The sequence below is a fragment of the Micropterus dolomieu genome, linkage group LG10 (genome assembly GCF_021292245.1).
Source record: "Micropterus dolomieu isolate WLL.071019.BEF.003 ecotype Adirondacks linkage group LG10, ASM2129224v1, whole genome shotgun sequence".
NCBI classification, from domain to species: Eukaryota; Metazoa; Chordata; class Actinopteri; order Centrarchiformes; family Centrarchidae; genus Micropterus; species Micropterus dolomieu.
The window spans coordinates 16,445,438-16,461,192 of NC_060159.1; the positions used below are offsets into that span (position 1 = coordinate 16,445,438).

The 15,755-nt window shown below is 40.8% G+C and overlaps 2 protein-coding genes across 4 annotated transcripts in view; both read left to right on the top strand.

Annotated features, from left to right (window-relative positions):
* mthfd1l (methylenetetrahydrofolate dehydrogenase (NADP+ dependent) 1 like) overlaps positions 1-15,755 on the top strand; it is a 200,997-nt gene that overhangs the window by 79,683 nt on the left and 105,559 nt on the right. The window lies entirely within an intron of this gene.
* esr1 (estrogen receptor 1) lies at positions 695-15,698 on the top strand. 2 transcript variants are annotated; one of them, XM_046061638.1, is made up of 9 exons: positions 695-1,185; positions 3,211-3,431; positions 3,865-3,981; positions 5,290-5,477; positions 5,698-5,851; positions 7,871-8,009; positions 11,385-11,518; positions 12,068-12,251; positions 13,759-15,698. In XM_046061638.1, exons 1-9 carry the CDS (start codon positions 755-757, stop codon positions 14,072-14,074), a joined length of 1,884 nt encoding a protein of 627 aa, XP_045917594.1. In that variant the 5' UTR covers positions 695-754; the 3' UTR covers positions 14,075-15,698. The 2 variants fall into 2 exon arrangements, with proteins under 2 accessions (XP_045917594.1, XP_045917595.1); XM_046061639.1 differs by lacking the exon at positions 695-1,185 and adding an exon at positions 2,345-2,406.

A 15,755-nucleotide genomic window follows, 5' to 3' on the forward strand; every position in this document is an offset into this window, starting at 1 on the left:
GAGAGAGGCGACGAGAGAGGCAAGCAGAGAGGGAGTGAGAAGACATGTGCAGTCCCAGTGTTTCACAGCCGATATGAGGATGATTCATGTGTAAGAGGTGAGTAGTGTATCCTGGTAGAGTTTGCCTTTCTTATAGCCCCTGTTGTTACAACCCATTGTCCTAATGTTTCTCATTTCCATTTGATTTACTGCCGTCTCAGGTGTATTCAATAATCTGGCTGCAAATAGACCGATCATACGTCATGCTGGTAGTATGCTGAGTATCGGCTAAATGAAACAGCTAGTTTACAGTTGTTGTTTTTTTCTCAGGATAACAGTTGCAACCTATAAAAGCTTTTCAATGTGAAGTGGGAAGACAACATTTTATAGTGGTGTGTGATAGAGAGAGGACAGGGTGTTATTTAGGAATCACTCTTTCTCTGTCCATCCTCTTTCTCTATCCCACCAGCCTTCCCTTCCTCCATTAGAGGAAAAGAGGGAAAGGCTCTTCTGACAAACAAAACCTTTAAGGAGGTTGGGAGGAGTCTTTTTTTGATGTTTTTTTTTTTTGTAGAGCTTAGTGGGCGGAAGCTCAAGGCAGATAGGGACTACGATAAAAGTGGACCCTTCAAGTTGCCTGACAGGCAGGAGAGACAAGAGAGAGAGTGAGGAAGGAGTAAAGAGAGAGTGAGAGCAGCACTCGTCTCCACTCCCCCTCCCAGCAAATGGGAGAGCAAGTCTAAAACATGTTGCATATCAGTGCTGTTGTGCTGTGATGTTGCTCAGGCAGAGCCCGGCGCAGAGCAAGCAACCTTGTGGAACAGTACTCAGACCCAGGATTGGCCCAGCCTTCACAGAGCTGGAGACCCTCTCCCCACAACATCCCTCGCCTCCGCTGCGTGCCCCTCTCAGTGACATGTACCCCGAAGAGAGCCGGGGGTCCGGAGGGGGAGCCACTGTGGACTTTCTGGAAGGGACCTACGATTATGTCGCCCCCACCCCTGTCCCAACTCCTCTTTACAGCCACTCAGGCTACTACTCTGCACCTCTGGATGCACAAGGGCCACCCTCAGATGGCAGCCTTCAGTCCCTGGGGAGTGGGCCTACCAGTCCTCTTGTGTTTGTGCCGTCCAGCCCCAGACTCAGCCCCTTTATGCACCCGCCCAGCCACCACTATCTGGAAACCACCTCAACACCAGTCTACAGGTGAGGGAATACAATTTCTCTTCATCACCAGAGTGGAGAAAAGTGTCTGAAAAAAGTTGTTTTTGTAGACTGCATCAACAGGTATGAACCACTGCTTGGATGGGTTTATTTAAAAAGTGAAGTTATAAGTCATTTGTGAGAGATGCCACTTCCAGTGCATGAATCTGATTGTTTGGTCAGTTTTGTTTGTGCTCTAGTGGAGGGAGCAGTGCAATCAGAATGTCATAGCTCATCTCCATTATGTTTTTTTCGCCCACCCCATAATGATTTAAAGACAACGTTAAAGAATAATATCCATGAAGAAATAAATTGTCAGTTTGTTTATCTTGTTCATAATTTATAAATTTCCTAATAATACTGTATTTTCTCTACTTTGTGTTTCCTATTGAGTGACTGGCTATAGGGAAAAATATTGCTATATAACTAGATTTAATATCTCTCACTTGCGTATTAGTATTGGCATTTGGTTCAGTCATCACAATACAGTTATGCACAAAACGTAATTATGTATCCGAATTTTTTTTTTTTTTTAATCTTTTGCTTTATACAAAACATTGTCACTATCTCTATAAAAATGATCAAGCCTTGACCTGGGTTCTAATTCCAGAGATTAAGGACTTTGTCAAGGACCTTGAGAAAGGAACAATACGTAAGAACAACAGAAGTACATGTCAGTGTTTCCCCTATGGGGCGCACCGCCTTTCCTTACTGCTAAGTAGTTAATAGGGCAGTGCGTAATGGATGTGCGTAATGGGTGGTCGTTGCGTTTGTTTGGGTGAGCGAAGGAGAGATAGCAAGTGAAAGTTAGCGGAGTTGAGGAAAACAGTAAATGTGCAGTGGATGTCACAGTGTGTGCGGTAATAAAATAATAAAAGTATGTCTTTTGTTTCCCAGCTGCTGGGAAAGTGAAGACGGTTAGCGCTAGCAAAGATCTGGCCTGGGCTGAAGCCTCGGTCTGGAAGCTGAGCAGGAAACTGCTATATTTGGATGCTATGTAACGTTAGCTAAATTCATTGGAAGCAACGTTAATTTGCAGCATTACTAACTACTTGTCCAGTGTTAAGAACATAAGGTACAAGACTGAACTGGTGTAACGTTACGGCTCTGTTCTGTACGCATGCTGCACATCCTGATAGTTAAATTATATTTTAATTTTCAGATGAGTCTGAAAAACTGGTTGTTAGGAAAAGAAAGGACGGTGGTGACCATGGAGGAGCTGAGGTTAGTAAAGCAAATTAGAGATGTGAACCTTTTAGGCTAATGAGGAGACGTTTCTTTTGGATTTTAATGTGCAAATGAAATGCTTGGTATTTCCACAGAAGGGAGTGAACAAATATGCTGGTTCTTACATGTTGCCTATTTTATGTTAATTTCTACAGATAAACGCCAAAACTGTAAATTAAGACAAAATGGAAACATAAATAATCCTATCTATAAAAATTCTGAGGTCATATTAGCAGGATTTTCCCTGCCTTTATAAGGCTTAAGTGGAGAAGCTCAAAACAACTTGGGTGCTGTACCATGAATGTTGAAAATGATTGTATAGCATGTCAACTAAATGACTTTTCCCACATCTAATGGTTGTAGTTTCTCCCAGTAAACAAGTTTAGTTTTTTGGGTGTTATTTATTTATACTCTGTTGGAGCTTTTCCAACTTTTTGTACACAGATATGGTCCAAAATGAAGTTGCATATTTTTTGCAGGGCATGGTTTGCATGCTTTTGTGAGTGTGCTTTTTTTTCTGCTTCACCTCCACGGCTACAACTCCATCCTAGGGGAAACACTGCAAGTACATAATTGTTTGCAGATTAAAGTCATTTTGGTAAATATTATTTAAGTAGTTGGTAGTTTAGTAGTTAGGTAGTTCTCTTACTCTTTATGATAAAATACTTCTATTCAAGACATTCTTGACAACATGTCCAGCTATAATTTATTGCAAGAAAGCTAGTATATATTATTATATATATATGCCTCACAATTATTTTAAGATAATTTAACTGAGCTGAAATCAATGCCCTGTTGCAGGTCAAGTGTCCTCTCCAGCCAGCAGCCAGTTCCCAGAGAGGACCAGTGTGCCACCAGTGACGAGTCCTACTGTGTGGGGGAGTCAGGGGCTGGAGCCGGGGGGTTTGAGATGGCCAAGGAGATGCGTTTCTGTGCCGTGTGCAGTGACTATGCCTCTGGGTACCACTACGGGGTGTGGTCCTGTGAGGGCTGCAAGGCCTTCTTTAAGAGGAGCATCCAGGGTAGGTAATCTGTCTGCTTTATTGAAACGGAGAGATTCAAAATTACAAGAGTGGCAAATGAATTTTTTTTACCACTATTGTTTTCAATGATAAGTTTGAACCATTTTCCCCTTCTTTTTGCATCCCATGTCTTTCATATGACATAGTGTACTACCTCCATGTACAGCTGTCTCTGTGTGCAGACAAAAGCTGATGTACTGTCGGTGGCTTAGTAATGTTTGTGATATGATTCTTCGGCATATTGACCAGTCTTGCAATTGAAGACTGGTCATAAGAAACCAATAGTCCCATGGCAATGACAAAGCCAATATACTATGTTTTAATTTTCTCCATCTCAGATTAATTTAAAATGGGAATAGAGTGTTCCTTGCTACTAAGTAACCTAAATCTGAGCTGAACCCTGGAGAAGTAATGGATTTTCTTTCCCTTTCAGGTCACAATGACTACATGTGCCCAGCAACCAATCAGTGTACTATTGACAGGAATCGGAGGAAGAGCTGCCAGGCTTGCCGTCTTAGGAAGTGTTATGAAGTAGGCATGATGAAAGGAGGTGGGTAGAAACACCAGCAGGCAGCAGATTTTCCATCTTTTCCAAGACCAACCTCTCTCTCTTTATTTTAAATTAGTTTTATTTTATATAATATACAGTACTGTGCAATGGTCTTAGACCGGTGTGGAAAAATTAGGTAAGGATGGTTTCAAAAATAGACATGATAAGAAATTTTATTTTATCAATTACTAAATGCAGAGTGAGTGAACAGAAGAAACATCATGTGACCACCCTTTGCTTTCAAAACTGCATCCACTTTTCTACGTACACTTGCACAAAGTCAGGGATTTTGTGGGCATATCGTCCACGGTGTATGATTAAACAGTTATACCAAACAGGTGCTAATGATCATAAATTCAATATGTAGGATGAAACACAATCATTAACTGAAACAGAAATAATTGGGTGAGGAACAGCAAAACTCAGCTAACAAGGTGAGGTTACTGAAGACTGAAGTTTATTGTCAAGTCATTCACCAGGGCAAGACTGAGCACAGCAACAAGATGCAAGGTAGTTATACAGCATCAGCAGGGTCTCTCCCAGGCAGATATTTCTAGGCACACAGGGGTTTCCAGATGTGCTGTCCAAGCTCTTTTGAAGAAGCACACAGAAACAGTCAATGATGAGGATCATAGACACAGTGGTTGGCCAAAGAAACGTACTGCAGCAGATGAAAGACACATCTCTTTCTTGCATCTCGCGATACAAGATCGAGTCTCTTCAGGCAACGGTGAAGCATTGTGGCATCTTCTGAACAAATTTCAAAACTAATTGCCATCCATCAATTGTGGCTTGTAGCTGAGAGGACTGGCACAAATATGAGAGTGCTGGTGGATGCAGATAAGCTTGAGACTAACTTTAACATGACCTTGAAGTGATTTCCTTTAAGGAGTACAACTACTGATTAACGCACACCCACATTTTTGTTTTCATACTTCTTGAATCACATCACATCACAGGCATCTATTTAATCTGCACTGCTGCTAGAGTGTGTGGTAAGAACAGGACAAGAAGTTATTTGTGAGTTAGGAAAAAAGACAACTGAGTTTGTGTGTGACTGTGTGCATGCATATTGTGCCTTTTTAAATGTGTATCCGCATTTTATTTTGTATTAAAAACATGTTAGGTTCTCCAGTCAGTGCCTTTGACCAGGGCACTGGCACAGATCTGGAGTTGGTCCCCAGGTGCTGTACAGTGGCTGCCCACTGCTCCATTTAGGGATGGGTTAAATACAGAGGATTTTGCTACATGTATGTGGCAATAAAGTTCCTTTCATTCCTTTCCTTAAACCCCTGCTTTGTGCTTAAGGTGTGCGCAAGGACCGTGGCCGTGTTTTGCGCCGTGACAAACGACGTGCTGGAACCAATGACAGAGACAAGACCTCTAAGGATCTGGAGTACAGAACAGTGCCCCCACAGGACAGGAGGAAACACAGCAGCAGCAGTGCCGGTGGTGGAGGAGGAAAATCATCAGTGACCGGAATGTCTCCTGACCAGGTGCTTCTTCATGTGGATACAGTGACGTTCGTTTTTGAAATACTTTGTTGTGGTGTAAATGGTTGACTGGGAAAGAAATTTTAGGGATCATCCACTGGGGACCATGAATATTCATACCACATTTCATGGCAGTGTGGCTTGTGTATGTTTGTAGTCACTTTATAACAATTTGAAGCACAACAGCTAATATTTTTCTACTGTTTGTCTGCTGCTTCGCCAGGTGCTCCTCCTGCTCCAGGGTGCTGAGCCCCCAATGCTGTGCTCCCGTCAGAAGCTGAGCCGACCCTACACCGAGGTCACCATAATGACACTGCTCACCAGCATGGCTGACAAGGAGCTGGTCCACATGATCACCTGGGCCAAGAAGCTTCCAGGTACTGCTTAGAGTGGCAAGATAGCCACGTTACCAATAAATATTCTCAATTCTTTGTCACCAGTAGAAAAGATATTCATATTCATTTTTACTTTCTGGCCTGACCTCTGTTTTGGAGCAAAAAACTATTATTAATTTGAGACTTTCTTTGGAGTATGCTGAGATTCTGGTGATGGTAAGATCCTAAATAAAAATAAGCAGCTCTAAAAATGTTTTTGAGTGTCACTTCATGTTGACAGTTTTTTTTGGCCTGACCAAAATAGCAGCAACTCTGCGGTAGATTGTGAAAAGACAAATTCAACTACAACTGATATTTTCCTTGGGCTGTAAGACAAAAAAAAGTTCATTTATCAATCAAACAGTGTCTTTTTTTGAAAAATATTCTTATTGAACAAACATTGCATCCAGATTTAATTTTTATATAATTATCTAAACCCATAAACAGACCTCTTTGTCCCACTACCTCAAGCCCTGCCACCCTCCAGATACACAGCTGTCTGTTGCTGTTGACAATATGCAAATTTCACTTTAAAAAGACAATTTTAAATATATTATAGTGATATGGTTACTAAAAACATAAAAAAAAGAATAAACTGTTGGGTAGACTATTAAGATTATAAATGTATTGGATTGTATGATTCCAAGTGAAATAAAAGCCTCTCAGTCTCTAGGTTCATTCATCATCAGATCTTTAGGTCAGAAGGGCAACTTCCAGTTTCTCTTAAATGAATTCTTCCCATTAATGAATATATAATAATAAGTGCAGTAATATCCGGATGTTCAGTGGTTGTGGCTGATCATTGACAGATGCACAAAGATTTGAGCTCAAGCTTTGCACAGATATTCAAAAACATTTGCCCTGTCAGTCCATAAGTGCAAAACATGTGAGTCAGGTTCTGCTGGTCACTGTGACATCCATCGCATGCCTAGTCCAAATTAGTACATATTTTCAAAAGCATGGAAACACATTCAAACGGACAGTTGTACTGTGTGACAGTGGTTGTGGCCCACGATTGTTGTCTATTGGACTGCTTAGGCAACAGCAAGGTGATAGGAGACCTTTTATAGTGGAAACATACACACACATACACACAAATGCTGAGCCATTACAGTGATGGTAATTACAGTCATCACCTTTGAGAGGATTGTTTGGCCAATCTGCTGGCACCCCATAGAGCCTAAATGCAATATAGGACACATCACCCTTTTGCATGCTCGCTCACACACACACACACACACACACACACACACACACACACACACACACACACACACACACACACACAACAAGGTCTCAGTGTGAGTAAATCCTGATTTTGAAGTATTACAACGTTGTGCGTCACTAAAAGCCCAAAGGCACACAGTTTTAATTGCGAGGGGTCCCAAACAGGGTACAGGGAGGGGGGTCAATGGGAACGAATTGGCTGTAATTACATATGAATTGAGACAGCTGAGTGCCAGCGATAAGGCTTCTTATAAGGGTAAAGAGATTGCAGATGGTTTCATTTAAGTAGCCATTCCCTGCCACAAATCAAGGGCTTTTATTTTGATGAGTGGGATGAAGGTGCAAAGAAAACATTTAACTCTGGGACTGTTAATATTCCACACCATACTGAAGTTGACACCCACAGTTATCGACACCAGATTGTTTTCTGTGTCTGGATTTGGTCTTTATTCCTAATTATTACTGTGATCAGAACAAAACACAGTTTTTAGTGACAATTATTTGGAGTTGACTGAGAGCGTCTTAATCAAAGAGCTTATATAAGCTCGCGGAAAAGTGTTGAATCTGGGGGCACCCCAGTAGCTCATCTGGCAGAGCACGTACCACATATAAAGGCCTTTTGAATCCAGCCCAGGCCCTTTGCTGCATGTCATCCCCTCTCTCCCTCCTGCCTTTACTGTCTATCTCCTCTATCACTATCAGATAAAAAAGTGGGGAAAAGTGTTGAATCGACTCTTAACTGGCTGTGGATCACCTTGGTCCTCGTTAATGTGCACTTTGTGTGTGTTTTTCTAGGTTTCCTGCAGCTGTCCCTCCATGACCAGGTGCAGCTGCTGGAGAGCTCGTGGCTGGAGGTGCTGATGATTGGGCTCATATGGCGGTCCATCCACTGCCCCGGCAAACTCATCTTCGCACAGGACCTCATACTGGACAGGTATCAAGGAATACTAACCGGACTTCTGTGTGACACACTCTGTCCCTGCTATTCCCCCCATTTCTCTTTCTTCCTCTCACTCTCACACAGATCTTAAGAGTGATACATCAGCATTGTAGATTTTCCATTTCACACCTTGCCAACCATTGTGCCATCCCAACACTCCTGTCATAGAGTGAAAGACTAATTACATGTTCCCCACCGAGAGGAGAGCAGCCTGTCTCTAACCTGAAATACCCCCTCATCATTACAGCGCTGAGCTGGCAACCAGGACAGATATTTAATCAAAGCCTCAATGCAAGGAATGATGGAAAAGGACGAAAGACAGATGGAGAGATGACGGGGAAGGAGATGGAGGAGTAAAATGACGAATAGAGAGAACGGGAAAATAGAGATGCAGGGAGACATGAGACATAGCTGTTTTCTGCTCTGCAGGCACAGCCTGTTCCCTCCACTTCCCACCGTGTTCAAAGTAAACAAGCTCGCCAAACCGCAGTATCTCTCTCAGAGAGAAAAAGAGAGATTGGTGGAGACAGAGAGAGGGATGAGGGAGACATGCAGACAGGAAGACAGACGGAGCTTTTACCCTCTGATGTGCCTGATGGTCCCATTTGATTCAAAAGTGTATTAGAGAATATTATCTCTAAAACCTGGTCCTCACCAATTGGATATGATGACTAAAATGCTGTGGGTCAGGGTTGACAAATTCCCTTGGCTCTGTCCTTCTAGGTTTATCTTGCACTCCAGCCACTGGATGTTATCCATCTTTCCATCACTTTTCAACTGTGCCGACAAATGGAGCGTTGCAGTGGTTCAGTCCATTAGTTGTTTATCTGGCTGCTCTTTGGATAGTTTCATGGTCGCAGATGAAGTCAGGTTATTTTTCCTCTGACGGTGCGCTGCATCTCAGAACTTGGGCTCTGTTTTTGTCAAATACTCTGTTTTTCTCAATAGCTTAGGGGGCTTTCCCACCTGAAAGTCCGCACCAAGGTCCGAACTAAAGTTTATGTTTTGATACATTCGGTTAGTTTTGATTTGGTTTCACACTGCGTTTATGTGACCGCACTAAAGGACTTTATATGACAGACCTGCGTCCTGTCGTCATCTTCTGTGTGGGCTGTGTCTCCCTATACTTGACATTGATTGGTTTGTAAACAGTTCCGCGGGTAGCTTTAACAATAATGAATGAATGAGGGATGAAAATTTAATATCATTGACACTATATTGTTTTATGGCATTACTACCTGGAGCACCAACTAGCCTATAGCCTACTCGCGGCTCGTTCAAATTCGCCAAATAAACGTAGTCGTTGTGTGAACATTATATCGTCAACGCCAGGCAGGAAAGGAGGAGAAGACAGCAAGCAATTCTTCTGCATCTTTGTTCGAGGAGAGACCAAAGTGGTAGTTTGCTTCCATATTGGCCGTCTGTGTCAAAAGATGAGCTGTCACAGAAGATTTATAATTGTGTCCTCATTTCAATGCATTTCTCCGTGCATTTGTTTGTTTCCGGTTCACACGGTAACCGCCAAACTTCCTGTAAATGGTCTTAAAGTCCGAACCATCCAAAAAATGCTTTCAAACTAGAAATGAACCGAACCATGGTTCAGTTTGATCCGGATCGAGACTACCTCTTTTCGTCAGACCAAATTTCGTTTGTTTGGTCCGGCCTGTGATCCAGGGGAGGTTTCACACCTGCAACTTTGGTTCGGATCAAACTGAAAAGTCTGAAAATCCGGACCAAACGAGGAAGGTGTGAAAGCCCCCTTAAACACTATAACCAGGCTTTTGAACAAAAATTTCAAAACCATGACTATAATTTTTTCAAAAAGCACACCCATTTCCCTGAACTACGCACACATCCCTTCCTTTCTCATTGCCTACACCATGTGATCATTTAGAAAGCACTAATATTCAATGTTGTTCACTAAAGTCAGCACAGCTTGAGCTTAATTAGCGCACAGTTACCCAGGTGGAAACACAAAGAGTCATAATTGATAACACACCAATCAGAACCTTCAATACATAGATAAAAGGGCCGGAGTCAGTTCATTCACTTTTGGAACAGTACACCAGAGAGGAGGAGGAGGAGGAGGAAGAGCAGTAGGGAGAGTAAGGAGTTGAAGGAAGAGGAACAGTTGGGGCCTTTCTGAAACTAGACCCTCGCCACTTCCACTCTGACACGGAGCCACGTAGTGTATAAATACAGCGGCCAGCTTTCCGGTGAACTACCCTCTCCCCCCCGTAATTAGGATCTGACGTTGACCGCTGAATTCACTGCTATAATATGTGGATCAAATAAACAACAGTTGTATTAAGATTCAGGATTGATGTTGAGGAAAAGTGTGTTTTTTACAATAACGAAACTGAAAGCATTTGTCACTTAATTTGTGTTTGTTCATGAACCAAGTTATTTTGGTTATATTTCGAATATTATACCGTGACTTTAGATATTTACGAAAAAAGAAATATGATATATATATATATATATATATATATAATACATATTTCTATGTAAAGATTGATATTCATTGTAAAAGAAAAGCCTATTTGAACCTCTTTAGGCCTACATTCACAAATACAACATTTCAAGAAATCAAACATTATATTGAAGCATTATATAGTAAAAATTTAAAACAGTTAAGACTTTTTTGATTGTTGCTTGTTACGTGATCCCCCTGTGTATCTATCTTTAATCTAATCTTTAATGTAGACTATTTAGTTTTGGATGGAGATTCGGTGTTACACACCTTCAAAAAGACGGCATCAGTGCTCACTCGGCATTGGCGGGTTTAACAACCCGCTACCACTCCGCCCTCTTTGGTTTCAGATGGCACTCAATGTGGCGGACCCTCCACATGAACGGAGTGGAAGTAGGTAGGGTGAGGGAGTAGCAAGCAGTTTCGAAAAGGCCCTAGAAGTTGGAGGAGGAGTAGGACTAGAATCTCTGGCCTGTCCCAGACCAAAGACAGGAAGCTGGGGCAGAATAAAATGTTGGTGTGTTGTAATGTATAGTACAGTAAGGAATAAAAAAATGTGCAAATGTACATTTGTTGTTTCTTTTGTTGTGTTCATCGTGTGAAAAGTTTTTTGGAATTTATCTCACCAGTATGTAAGACTGTGTTGTCGTGTGTGTGTGTTTTTGAGGGCTTGTGTGTCATGTCTAAGGGCAAAGTTTGTTTTTCAGTAAGATTAAAGGGTTTTGAGCGAAGAGCTTCATTTTGATCTGATCGGATGTTTGGGTATTTGGGTGAGAAGTTATGGATTGGTGTTTAGAGTTTCAAGAAAAAAAGGCATAATTTCAAGAAATGTGTTTAAGTATTCGGGAAAAAAAAATGTAATCAAAATGCCTCATTTCTTTCTCTCTGTTCTCCAGGAATGAAGGCGACTGTGTGGAAGGCTTTGTTGAGATCTTTGACATGCTGCTGGCCACTGCCTCCCGCTTCCGCATGCTCAAACTCAAACCTGAGGAGTTTGTCTGCCTCAAAGCTATCATCCTGCTCAACTCTGGTGAGGCAACGTGTGTGTGTTGGCAGTTTCACCTTCTTGTGAAACATTTTCAGGAACCGAGATGCCTGGAAACACTGACAATGGACAACAGATATTCATCTCTAATAAAAACACAAGCTTTCTGTTTCTGTTCCCAGGAGTAAATATTGAATAGTGTCTAACTACACCCACAGAGGTGTATCTCTGAACGCTACTCAGGCACATTAAGCGAACAGAGTGTTCTCGAAAGGCCTGTACCGTCAATATCCCCAATAACTGTTCCCATGACAACATGACTGGAGATTAAGATATGCTATATGGGAAACTGAATAGACTGAAATACCAGTCCATGACACTACTGGCACAGCCAGGTGAAGTTTTGATTGCTGCGTGGGCAGTACTGCATCTGCAATTAATGCTCTGCTCTTGTGTGAGTCAGATCTTTTATCAAGTTAAAAATGGCTTGAATCTGTTGCAGGTTGAGTGAGTTTTGTCTGTATGAGGTGGATCACTCCTACTGAAGTCTCTGTTAGCAAAAGAAAGGTTACCATTATTTTTTTCCTCTGTCAGGTGCCTTCTCTTTCTGCACCGGCACAATGGAGCCCCTCCACAACAGCGTGGCAGTGCAGAACATGCTGGACACCATCACAGACGCGCTCATACATCATATCAGCCAATCAGGATGCTCGGCTCAGCAGCAGTCGAGGCGGCAGGCCCAGCTGCTGCTCCTGCTCTCCCACATCAGGCACATGAGGTGAAATGAAATTAGAAAAGCTCTTAATAGGGTCTTTTACCATATTAAAAGCCATGTTATGCTGAGATTTGTTCTGATAAATCCTTTAAAAGAAAGCTTGGTTCTCTTTTTAGAATTGATTGTCTGTATTCAGATAAGCTGGTTTTAACGTGAATCATCAGTAAAAGGCAGGCAGATGCTTTGTTACATGCACAGACCTTTAAAGTTATTTAATTTCATTGATGGTTGTAGAGTATATCACAATATATAAACCACAATAAAACAATTTATTTAGTAAAATGTGTTAAACCGGCACTTAAACCATAAAGACCCAAACCAACAGTAAATTTATCCTACTGACAAGTATTGCCTGTGTATCCAAAGCCACTCCGACTCTATCCCACATACATCAACCTGATGCTATAGATACTCACTAGAGCACCAAATGTGTATTATACAGCAGCAGAAAGTAGTCCCCAATGAATACTTTCTCCTGTTTCTCCAAATAATATTGGTAAAAAACAGCTGTGCCCAGCTTTTCTTGCCTTTTTTTTTTAATTAAACCATATGTGAACCATTAAATATAATATAAAACATATATAACCATTAAATATAATACAAAACATATCCAAAATTTAATTAAACCATTGTGAACCTATTTTAATAAAAAAAAAAATAACATTTTTAATAAGATTTCCATCTTTAGTAGGAACAAATGGGCCTGGGGCTACAGACTCATAAATTTAAATGAATCGTTAGCACTGCACCACGCAAAATAGTTTTATTTCTGTGTATCATCTTTTAATTTTTGTACATATCGTTTGTAACAACTCCAAACTGCATTTCATTTTACAAAACTGTTGTTTGATTTGTAGACAGTAAAAAAAAAATACAGAAAAAACATTTAAAGTGGTAAACAAGATAATTTTCCAAAAAGAGTAGTGAACAAAAACCCAAACAACAAATAAAGAAGAAAAGGCAACTAAACTGCAAATTAAAGCATGCGTGTGTGTCTGCAAGAGAGAGACTGAAAGAAATCTGAAAAAAAGAGCTATTAAGTGGCCCTAAGCTTTTTTCTTCTTGAACTTGATGCAGTTCAGAATTTCCCCAATGTCAAAGCTACAAACAGTTACTATTCATCCACTAATTCAGTGATTACATGTTGAGTTTGGCTGGATTTACAAACCTCCAAAAGTCTAGTTATTATAATGTATGTGCATATGCAATTTTTTTTGTTTTAAGTGCTAAACAAGATAATTCTCCAAAGAGAGTAGTGAATAAAAACCCGAACAATAAATAAAGAAGCAAAAAGCAACTGAAGGGCAAATTCAAGTGTGAATAAAATCAGACTACAAGATCAAGAACAACAAGGAAAGTTTGTTTTCCAGAAGGTATTAACAAATAAAATTATAAAATCAAACAGAGCCATCGGGGACGTAGAAAGCATTCTGGAGCTACACTCATTAACGGACTGATTCATAAACCCGCTCTTTATTCCTCTTCTCCCTTTTGTTTACGCTCCCTGCAGCAACAAAGGTATGGAGCATCTCTACAGCATGAAGTGCAAGAACAAAGTGCCTCTGTACGACCTTCTGCTGGAGATGCTGGACGCTCACCGCATACACCGCCCAGACAGACCAGCTCAGTTCTGGTCCCAGGCTGACGGAGAGCCTCCCTTCATCACCGTCAACAACTGCAACAGTAGCAGCAATGGCGGCGTCTCCTCTTCAGTCGGTTCCAGTTCAGGACCCCGAGTCAGCCACGAGAGCCCGAGCAGAGGACCCACAGGTCCAGGAGTCCTGCAATACGGAGGGTCCCGCTCCGACTGCACCCACATCCTATGAGGCCGAGCACAAGCAACATCTGAAGGTCAAAAGTAATTTGTACGGATGATGTGTGTAGTACGGAATGAAAGATAAAGGTTGTATTTTAATTAATTTCATGAGATAATTATTTATAAATTAAGTGATTTTATAGTTGTAACTGTTTAGGGAGACTTTTTTTTTTCCTTTGCACTATTCCAGTTCACAACAACACAAGCTTCAGTGCAGGCAATCTACTATGCTGCCTTTCGTAGTATCTGTGATTTTGAGTGAGTACAGCTTATGTTTTCCAGGTGTTAGGTCATATTGTGGCACTCTGCTACGGTGATTTGAAATGACGAGCAGCTAATTTGCCTCAACCAAAGTGCACTTCCTCTTGGGTTTAAGGGGGCTAATGGGTGTTATTTTTACTTATTAGGATAAGGATAATCAGACTCTAAACTATGATAAAAAACAGGTGCAAATGAATGTGTGATTGATTTTGTGTTTAAATTCCAACATTGTTAAAGCCTGAACGTCAGGTATTGTGTCTGAAGCGTGCACACAAACTTTAAACTTTTGGAAAGCAAATATTTCTATGATGAAATTCTAAAATGAACAGTGACTAAGGATGTATCTGTTTAATTCTGAGTAGATAAAAATTGCACAATCCAATCCTAGAGCACTGATCACATAATGAAGGAGGCAAAACTTTCAAAGCTTTATTATTTGGTAACTTCACCACATCCAGCTTTTTTGTGAATGGTAGGTTTGCTCTGTATGCTTACACGCAAAAATGTTTTTTTCTTAATTTGAGATGTTTTATGTGTGTCTGCAAGAGAGAGACTGAGAGAAATCTGAGGAAATTTGCTTTAAGTGGCCCTACAGTGGCTTTTTATCTTGAGGCAGTTCAGAATTTCACCCATGTCAAAGCTACAAACAGTTACTATTCATCCACTAATTCAGTGATTACATGTTGAGTTTGGCTGGATTTACAAACCTCCAAAAGCCTAGTTATCATAATGTATGTGCATATGTAATTGTTTTTATTTCTGTTTAAATGGAACGAATTTGACCCAATTGTAAAGAACATATCTAATGTGGACCTGATCAGGTGTTTTCTTTATTAACTGCTTTACACTGCTAATCACCGTTGTTAATAATTTGATTTATATAGCTAAATAACTTTTTCCATGACCACTTATCTAAGGTCTCCAAAAGAAAGCTAATGTTTTTTCCTCATTATTTGGTGATAAAATCACACTGAATGGTCACTGAACAAGTCCTGCTTCATGTTTGTTTGCATGACAACCAGCAACATCAAACACAGCTGTGCCTGCATTTTCTGTATCCTCCACATGTACAGTTGTTCAGTCACAGGTTTGTCACACACGTATCAAAAAAATTGCCAAAAGTTGACGTGTAGAGAATGCAGGCAGTTAAACTTTATGTTGCCAGAATACAAATGATAAACAAAGAGATGCAAGTTACAGTGTAGTCCTATATTGTGAAATCTGATCTGTGCCACTTAGAGATGATTATGGAAAGCCTCCATACAGGATCAGAAAACTGGATTTGGACAGTTGAACTGTTAAGTGCAAGTCCAGTCAAACCTGACCTGCCATCTGTTTACTGTGCATAAAAATAAAAACATTAATTGGGAAAATATTGTTCATCACTGTGTTTCTTTTAAGTTTGTATCCCACAAATCAAGCCAAAGAAT

What these genes read in the sequence shown, in the direction of transcription:
- esr1 (XM_046061638.1), top strand. Translation starts at nt 755, where the DNA reads ATGTTGCTCAGGCAGAGCCCGGCGCAGAGCAAGCAACCTTGTGGAACA. An exon ending in AGTAGGCATGATGAAAGGAG is followed by an intron (nt 3,982 to 5,289) that starts GTGGGTAGAAAC and finishes TTTGTGCTTAAG; the next exon opens with GTGTGCGCAAGGACCGTGGC. An exon ending in CCGGAATGTCTCCTGACCAG is followed by an intron (nt 5,478 to 5,697) that starts GTGCTTCTTCAT and finishes CTGCTTCGCCAG; the next exon opens with GTGCTCCTCCTGCTCCAGGG.